This window comes from Diadema antillarum, unplaced genomic scaffold (assembly GCF_040938485.1).
Source record: "Diadema antillarum isolate AM-2024a unplaced genomic scaffold, OU_Dant_1.0 seq00000076_RagTag, whole genome shotgun sequence".
Taxonomy (NCBI): domain Eukaryota; kingdom Metazoa; phylum Echinodermata; class Echinoidea; order Diadematoida; family Diadematidae; genus Diadema; species Diadema antillarum.
The window spans coordinates 661,212-670,619 of NW_027271170.1; the positions used below are offsets into that span (position 1 = coordinate 661,212).

General features: G+C 38.3%; 1 protein-coding gene across 1 annotated transcript; it reads left to right on the forward strand.

Annotated features, from left to right (window-relative positions):
- The first annotated feature begins 572 nt into the window (after window positions 1-572).
- Window positions 573-5,692, forward strand: LOC139726032 (uncharacterized). The gene is made up of 3 exons (XM_071637114.1): window positions 573-661; window positions 1,507-1,664; window positions 4,974-5,692. The coding sequence occupies exons 1-3, from the start codon at window positions 573-575 to the stop codon at window positions 5,690-5,692; spliced, it is 966 nt and encodes a 321-aa protein (XP_071493215.1).
- The last annotated feature ends 3,716 nt before the right edge of the window (window positions 5,693-9,408 follow it).

Here is a 9,408-nt window from a genome sequence, read left to right on the forward strand (position 1 = left end):
ACAGCTCAGATTTACACTTGTGCACATATTTTCGAACGGAATTGACTTTTGTTTTAATGCTTTATCATTAGGTGAAATTTCATTACATTTGATGTAAAAAACGAGCAGCAAATACCCGATATTATGTTAGCGTTAAAAACGAATCTTCAGATTGCTCAGAAAGATAGCGGCTTCAAGCATCAAATATTAAAGGCACAATTGGAATTCTTCTGTGCATCCATAGAAAACTGACAGCTGATTGAGTGTGGCAGTTGTAACTCCATCTCTTGAACCTCCGTTTCAAATTGGTAAATAGTCACGTCGCACGTGCGTCGGTACCGGTGCATCATGCACGAGTGTACCTTGACCGAAAGATATCAGTCTGTATCTGGTCGTCGCGTCGGGGAATTTGTACCCTAGCTGCCCCCTTCAGTCACACCCCACCCGTCCTGACACTGTCAACAGCAAATTCTGTCTCATATCTGTCATTTCTACTAATGTTGGTGAACGTTTACAACATGTCCCGTATATATTCCAGGCTATTCCTAGCCGCTTCTGCTTGTTCCAGACGAGATGGTCGCAACATTTACAGCATGCCCACAGCCACGGTCTGTCGTATTAAATCGCCGGTAGGCCAAGGCCTGATGCACGAGATCAGCCCCGAACTGTGCCCCTCGGCCGCGTAGGTGCAGGTATGGCAGGTAGCGGGTGTCAGTGGGTCACTTTTTTAAATCACTTTTTGTGCATTTACAACGAATAGTCTACTGAAACACAAATCTTAATAGAAAAAACTCGGCAAGAAACCCTCTTTTTCTAAGAACAAAAATAGAGTTCTCTCTATGTCTGAGAATAAATAAATCCACCGCACTGATGAATGATGATGTACAAGTACTAGACTTCAAACTGTGTCAGTACTGAAAGTATGGCTGCACTCATATTGTTCTGATTGTGCAAAATGTCAATTTAGACTGTAAGAAATAACCGGGAGGTTAGACACTCGCCCTAATATAACTAACTTTAGCATCGGTATATTCATCATTGTCGATATGGTATAATATGTCATATAAAGGGGTCTACGACTGACAACTGTGTCTTGACTTAATGTCACCAGAAATGGTTTTTAATGTAGGCCTATTCGTTGTATGTATATGTCAAAACACAAATCATAATTTGATTTCAGGGTCAGTGTTAAAATTTCCCAAAACTAAAAAAAGGTCGGACTGTATCTTTTTGGGTATATGTTCTATGGAGAATACGTCTGGCTTCACAGAATTCTCTTAGTGGAGGAGAGTCATAGAAAGTAAGAAAAAAAAAAGCAAAAACACACACACACACACACAAAAAAAAAAAAAAAACTCTGGTGGCTGGACTTCTGCAGACAGAATATTCTGTCTAGGGACTAGGATTTTGGTTGAAATGATTATCAATGAAGACAGAAATTTGTATTCTCATACTCATTCTTACTTCCTAATTAATTCCTCCCTTTTCTTATCTGTCTTTCTTGTAATGACATTTATTATCTTCCAGGACCAGTCTTTCCATCAGGACTCTTGCATCCTCTGCAGGAATTCCTGTAGAATGGACAAATCTGATGAAGCAATTCCAGGAGAGCAAATTGGAAGAAACCGATCTCGTGAAATCGTACATCAACAAGGACCTGGGCTATGGGGAATTCAACAAATTTGGTAGAGATGCCTACAAATTGCAATTTGTGTACATATTCAAAATGCTACTTTATAGATGGCTTTGCTACAATGGATTCTTGAAACATCACAGATTTTTGTTTTGGCATATGTGGCTCTGTAATAATGTCATATTTAGGTGATCCGAGTATCCTCTCGGATCACCTTCTGTATCTGGACGGATTCTTTGTTGGTGGTTCTTCTTTCTTTATTTCTGGACAAAATTTGTGTATCGATTAGCTCAGAAAGTTCTCTTCCTATCAATGTCAAAATTATACCATATGTGTATCATGTCCCAAAGACGACTTGTCAAGTAAAATCGTAGTGATCAGTCGACCGTGACGTCACTATGACGTCATTATATGAAAACACATTTTCAATCATATCTCATTAATGGAGTGGAATTTTTCAATGAAATTTACGTCACGTAAATTTCAATTCAAGGGAATTCTACTCATGGTTTCAGAATTCATCGCATCGTTAAAACGTGCGCGTACGCGCGCGTTGAAATATTTGTATGCTCCAATTGAGCTCAAAATGTTTTTGCATACGTTTCAGACCATTTAGAGCATTTTTTGAAAAATTGAAAAAATTGGACGGACGCGTACGCGCGCGCGCATATACGCACGCACAGCTCAAATGCAATAGAAATTTCCCGTTTTTTTACACTTATCGGATGCCTGAAATGTCAAGGAATATTTCTACCAAGTTTCAAGTCAATCCAGCTCAATATGACGTCATACGGGCCCGTCAAAGTTGAAATTCCGCGCGCGCGTCAATGGCGATATACAGTGCAACAATGCCAAAAAAACCGTCAATTTTAAATCCGATTTTACTCGTCAGGATGGACGGTGACCCCCCATTTTCTTTACATATTTTGAAAGCTGATGAGTTGTACATGTTATTTCATGGGTTGGCGATGCTGGAAAAATGATGAAAAGATATCAAATTTCTTGATAAAGTAAAAAAAGTAAATTTTCAAAATGACGTCATTAAATTTCAAGTTCACTCGAGCGTATCTCACTTATCCTTTGCCAATTTACACCCAGATTTCAGTATGTTGTAGCTTATTAAATGATCTTTCATTAATATGAAACAACATTTTGATTTGATAACGGCGTCACCTCGTAAAAATGGATTGAAAGTAATATTGTCAAATTTGACCAGTTTACGTGTTATCTCTATGGGAGAGCAGTTTTTCTGGCAGTGAAAATTGACATGACTCTCTTTTTCGAGCACTAGCTCACTTATGCTTCGGTGAATTTCTCCCAGATTTTAGTATGTTGTAGCTGAGACTTTGGGCTATCGTTAATGTGCCCTCCATTTTTTCATACGATGTCGGCATCACGTCGAAAAACTTGGTTGAAAATGGCACGAGGCTTCGATGCAGCGTCATTTTGCTTAATACACAGGGCCTATGGAGAATGAAATAGGTCATTGCGTAGCGCATCCGACTCGTAATCCTAAGGTCCCTGGTTCGAGGCTCACCCCTGCCAATATTTTTTTCAATTTTTTTAAACACTTTTTTTCTTCTTTTTCTTTAGTTAATCTTAATCTCCCTTTCCTTACTTTATCTTTTTCTGATTTTTTCATGCTTCTCCTTCAAATTTCTATAAAATAACACAATTTTTTCTTTCTTTTTCTTTCTTTCTACTACTTTCTGTGCAATAGATGAACAACAACAATGGCTATCAATCCCATATTTTGCACATGTCTAGTACATGTCACGTACATTATTTCATAAAATAACAACTAGTTGATCGGACACCATTTTGGGTATGTAAATTAGGGTCAAAGTTCATAAATGTTTCATCCTGTATCTTGGTGAATACATGTCCTATCTTTCCCATATTTTGCACACGCAAAGACCATGTTACAAGAATCATTTCATAAAATAATCACTTTTTGCTTAGACGCCATCTTGGGTGTGCAAAGTGAGGTCAAAGGTCAAATATACTTCATTCTGTATTTCCGTTAGTGCATACGGAATTCGGTACCAAAGATGGCAGGTCTCACTCCCTTTTCTAAATGAGAATCCAAACATCACACGGCCAATGTCCCGTCAACACAGATGAAACCTGTATGGTCATGAATATTTGGATCAGGACTCAAATCATTGATTTTCGAAGAGATCGGATCACCTAATTTGTCAGTGTTGACAAATTCCGGTTCTAGTCTTTCTTGCAGTCTTTCAAAATGCAATTATCCGAACCAAGAGTGCATCAGAGACATCAGGGTTGGCGCAGCCGTGGGGGCCGTGGGGGCTTTTTGTGCACCATACAAAGGAATACATAAGGTTATATCACTTTGGGCCCCCACACTTTTTTCAATCCAGAAGTACGTAAGTGGCACTAAAATAGAAATAGATAGAGATCTTGAAGTATGGCGGCGGTAAGGTTATGTGTTTTCTTTGAAGACCTTTTTTTTTTTTTATAACACCCGGAAATGGGAGGGGAGAGAATGAGCTGAGGAGCCCCCCCCCCCCCCTTTTTTTTTTTTTTTTTTTGCTTGTCAGCTCATGAAACCTGGAAGTGGGCCCCCACACTTTTGAACACACTGCGCCGGCCCTGGACATTGTCATGATTTCCTAAAGATTAGACTTTCCATCACAAAAACTAAATGGGTTATGTTTTCCCATGTTTTGCTATTCTTCCTAGTTCTGATCACTAAATCCAACTCCAGGCCTATGTCACGAGGACAATATGGTTGAATAGAGCTTTCTTTTAAAGGGAATGGCTAGTAACCGATCAGTGGGAATCAGTGGGAATGCTGAGGGATGATTGTTCCAATCTTTGTGGGATTTATTTGAGAGTACATTATATATCTACTGTTGTGTGAAAATTATTTGCTTCAGAACAGTCTCATATTCAAGTTATATGCAGATTAATGCCCCGTCACTGACCAGGGACGCTTACCTGGAAACATTAAACTGCACATTACTTGAATATGAGACCATTCTGAAGCAAATAATTTTCACACAAGAATAGATATATAGTGTACTCTTAAATGAATCCCACAAGGATTGGAACAATCATCCTCCAGCATTCCCACTGATTCCCATTGATCAGTTACTAGCCATCCCCTTTAAGGCTGAGAAAGAGAGAGAGAAAATGGAATAGAAGACAACTGTCTCTTATAGTGCATGTGTGCATGATTACTGAAGTAGATGTGTATATACTGTACATTTACAAGCTAAACGTACTTGAATAAGGCTGAGATTGGAGCAGTTGCCATGATGGTAATCCTACAGTTACATTTTGGAACAGGAACATGGTACCCTGATATTTGATTGCCTGTTTCTTTTGTCCATAGGTAAAATCAACCCATGGTGCATAACAGATTACTTTGGGGGTAGTTTGAACTTGTTCGATGTAGACTTAAAGGATGCCTCCGTCTTTGCACGCATCGCTGTGATGAACTTCACGCAAGGTCTGGAGAAGAGACTGCACCTTGATCACGCCCTCAAGTTCAATGCCAGGGTCAGCTTTCTTGGGAAGAGCACTGTATGCTGGGATACACAGTGTGTAGATCCGGACACCAATGAGGAGCTAGCTACATACACTATTCAGATGGTGACTGTAGACATGAAAGTGCGACGACCTGCTCCCTACGCCCACCGTCTGAAACATTTTTGTCCAACAAACATACGGGAAGCCCCACCAAAAGGCTTTGACCTTGAGTTCAAGCCAGAGAATGCTTACAAACATTCCTTTGTCGTCAACTGGAGTGACACCGACTTCAACTCGCACCTCAACCAAGCAGACATGCTGCGAATGTGCATAGATTGTGGGAGCTTTGCCTCAAGAGAGGGAGCCCTTTCAGCCTTCAGCCAGGAGCTGGTCGCGTATGACCTCAAACGCTGCTCTATCATGTTCATGCGAGAAGCCCGTCCAGGTCAGGAGGTAGTGGTGGAGTGCTACGAGACGGAAGGACGCCCTCTTGAGCTTAACTTTACATTCTCCAAGAAGGGGAACCTTATTACTGCTGTGCAGTTAGAGTTTTATGTTGGAGATTCTGGGTCTGGTCAGTAAAGATTAAAGATTACAGACCTTCCAGACTGGATAAGTGTATAATGTGATAAAAGGTCAGTGTATTTGTACCAAGCATGCCTTAAGATATGTCTTCGTAGCACTATTGAAAGATTCTACAGTTAACCTTGCTTAAGTCGACCTTGTATAAGTAAGAATAATCACCCTAGTGGAAGGTCTTTCCAAGTCCTCTTCTCTTCATATTCTGTTGGTTTTAGTCCTTTATAAGTCAAATTTTCTCTATTAAAGGCTAATCTATTTCTCCATTCTTAATAGATTTGACTAAGGTGCAGTTAACTGTACAGTTGTACTTCACCCCGAAATGCAGAAATATTTTCTTTCAATTGTCCACTCAGCAACAGTGCAATCATTTTTAGTTTTAAAAATTTCATTTGATGAAGTTAATGTACCCAAGGCATATCAAATACCAGGACTGCGCAGCCATGGGGGCCGTGGAGGCTCGCCCCCCCCCCCCACTTTTTATGCACCATACAAAGGAATACATTAGGTATCATCACTTTAAACCCGAAAGTATGTAAAGTGGCACTAAAATAGCAATAGATGGAGATCTTGAAGTATGGCGGAAGACGGTAAGGTTTTGTGTTTGTCTGAAGACCCTTTTTTTTTTTGCTTGTTAGCTCATGAAACCTGGAAGTGGGCCCCCACACTTTTGAAAACACTGCGCCGGCCCTGTATACAATACTGTATATACAAAATGTAATGCCTTCGAGAGAAATGTCAACATACAGTGTATTTTGTTGGAATAAGCCAGAGGCTAATTGTGAAGTCAGGTGCAACTGAGTGCTGATGAATATTCTCATGAATCTGGATATTACAGTATTTTACTTTTAATACCGTACATGTATTGAGATTATGTTTGAACAATCGATGATATATAATAAGTTGTAGAGCACAAATTTTGTGGGCTAAGTTTGTGGGCTAAAGGTAGACCTCTTTATGGCTGATCAAAATAAGTGAAATACAAGTGTATTACAGCTGAGCTTCTTTATTGGGCTTCTGTGTTGGGCTTCTGTGTGGTGTGAAATAAGATACAGAGGTATTAGTCTGAAATGGTAGATCAACACTGAAATTAGCCATCTGCAACTTGGCAGCAGCGTAGCTATGCAAAAGTAGATCTGTTGTACACATGTGAATGACCAATGAGGTCGTAAATAACAAAGTATACCCTATGTTATTTGTATATGGTCCACACAAGCCTTATTCCTATAGGGCCCGTTTCATCAAACTTGTCATCAGTGACAAGTTGTCATAGATGTGACAAGCTACTGAAATCCTTGGATCTGATTGGCTGAGATCAATTTTGCCATAGAAATGTGGCAGATGTAGGTTTTGCCTGTTGGGATCCTCTTTGTGATCAGAATTTGAGAAAGTGAACACTCACTTCCTATAAAGGGAATCTGCTGTAGCGTTTGATTTTCGTTTCATTTTGAGATACACAGAGACTCCAACTCTCCCGTTTTCGACGGGAGATCTCCCGCCGAAAGCCCATTTTTGCAAAATCTCCCGTTCTCCCGTTTGAGATTTGATTTCTCCCGCCCTAGCTGGCTCTGTGTCTCCCGGTGGAAAGGATTTCTTACTTATTGCTATCGTATGTTGAAAAAAATAAGCCTTAGATAGCACCAGAGAACATCTAGAACCCTAGGAACTTCGCGTTTCGCACACATCAACTTTGAGTCTCCCGTTTGCTAGGGGTTTCGGGCGGGAGAATCTCCAGATCAGGAGGTGCTTGGGGTTGGAGTCTCTGGATACAACTTGTTGTGAAGATGAAGTACATTGTATAATTCTTTGTTTCCCTGATGATATTTGCAATTTGCTGTACTCCCTTTGTTTTTTTTTTCCTTCAAATTCATTTCCCTACTTAATAAAATAACTGTGTAAAAAGTTATTTTTCGTTGGTCTATAGAAACCTTTTAGGCTTAACTGCATTTTTCTACCTTTTTTATCAGACTGCGTTTTAAAGGGGATGGTTAGTAACCGATCAGTGGGAATCAATGGGAATGCTGAGGGATGATTGTTCCAATCCTTGTGGGATACATTTAAAAGTACATTATATATCTACTGTTGTGTGAAAATTATTTGCTTCAGAACGGTCTCATATTCAAGTAATGTGCAGATTAATGCCCCGCACTGACCAGGCACGCTAACCTGGAAACATTAAACTGCACATTATGTGAATATGAGACCATTCTGAAGCAAATGATTTTCACACAACAATAGATATATGATGTACTCTTAAATGAATCCCACAAGGATTGGAACAATCATCCTCAAGCATTCCCACTGATTCCCATTGATCAGTTACTATAGCCATCCCCTTTAAGGTGCATTTCTCTTACTCTTCATGACTTATGCGATACTGTACATTGAAATATTGGTACAGTGTACATAACAAGTATATGAGCATATATGAAGGTGCAATTCTGAATCTATTGTATAATCACATGTTTACATTTGTCAAAAGTATTTTCGTAATTGTTTTATATCAGGTGTGAAAGTTGCAAGACTGATAGTTCCCAAGTTTCTCCACATTATTATTATGATTATTTTCTTCATTTCTTTTTTTACTACAAAACAAGTGTAACTGATTTATGAAAAAGGTCATTTTGTTTGTCTAGAAGCCGTTTTGGCTTTACTTCTCCATTTTACCCTTTTTATCAGATTGCATTTTAAGGTACATTTCTTTTACCTTTTATTACATACACTGTATATATGGTTTATGGTATATGGACATCATGGTATATACAAGCATAATTTTTATATGAGGATATAAGTGCAATTTTGAATCCATTGTATACTGAATTTTGTTAAAAGTGTTTTTGTAATATGTTAAAAGTAGTGAAGTTTCATTGAAATATAGTGTATTTGATGTTTGTTTATGTAATATGAATGTAATGAATGTAATATTAAATTTTGATTAAATATATCAAAATGCCAGCTGTTTTTGGTGTTAATAATTTTCATTGCTTTTTCTTCAACACTTTGGTAATTTTAGCTAGATGGTTTGAAAAAAGTTTTGTAACTGCTGTGCAATGACACCTCTCTTTTTTACACCTCTGTTTATGTATTTTTTGTTTTTGTCGTTTTTTAGATTAAGTTTTTTTTGATAAATATTCATAATCCAGTGCTGTAAAGAATAAGTAATTGTACTGAGTATGGTAGTTCTTTTCTTCTTTTGTTGTACTGTATGTATACAGTATGTTTCTTTTTATTTAGATTGATAAATGTATGACTATTTATGTATAATTTCTCATTATGTTTATTGTAAACACCTTATCATTTGTGAAGTACCATGATTTTTGTCTCTATACACTGTACATGTACTCTGTAAACTGAATGTACTTCAGGCTCTGGGCTGCCAATTTAAGGAACAATAAACCTTGTCAATTCTGTCATGTTGTATTCCATCTTAGTCTTATCTCATGAAATTTATGATACACTCTATGGTAACTGAAATATTGTGTTTTAATGCTGCAAGATGTTTATCTGAAATGGATTGAAATAAATCTGTGTTAACTTGAATGAAATGTTCCCATGTTTGAATCAGTGTTTTTTCTTAAAGGGGAAGGCTAGTAACTGATCAGTGGGAATCAGTGGAAATGCTGGGAGATGATTGTTCCAATCCTTATGGGATTCATTTAAGAGTCCATTGTATATCTATTGTTGTGTGAAAATGATTTGCTTCAGAATGGTCTCATATT

Bases quoted from the DNA above. Each gene is read 5' to 3' on its own strand.
- LOC139726032 (XM_071637114.1), top strand. From the start codon at position 573: ATGCCCACAGCCACGGTCTGTCGTATTAAATCGCCGGTAGGCCAAGGC. The intron at 662-1,506 runs GTAGGTGCAGGT...ATTATCTTCCAG, and splicing joins GAACTGTGCCCCTCGGCCGC to GACCAGTCTTTCCATCAGGA. The intron at 1,665-4,973 runs GTAGAGATGCCT...TTTTGTCCATAG, and splicing joins TGGGGAATTCAACAAATTTG to GTAAAATCAACCCATGGTGC.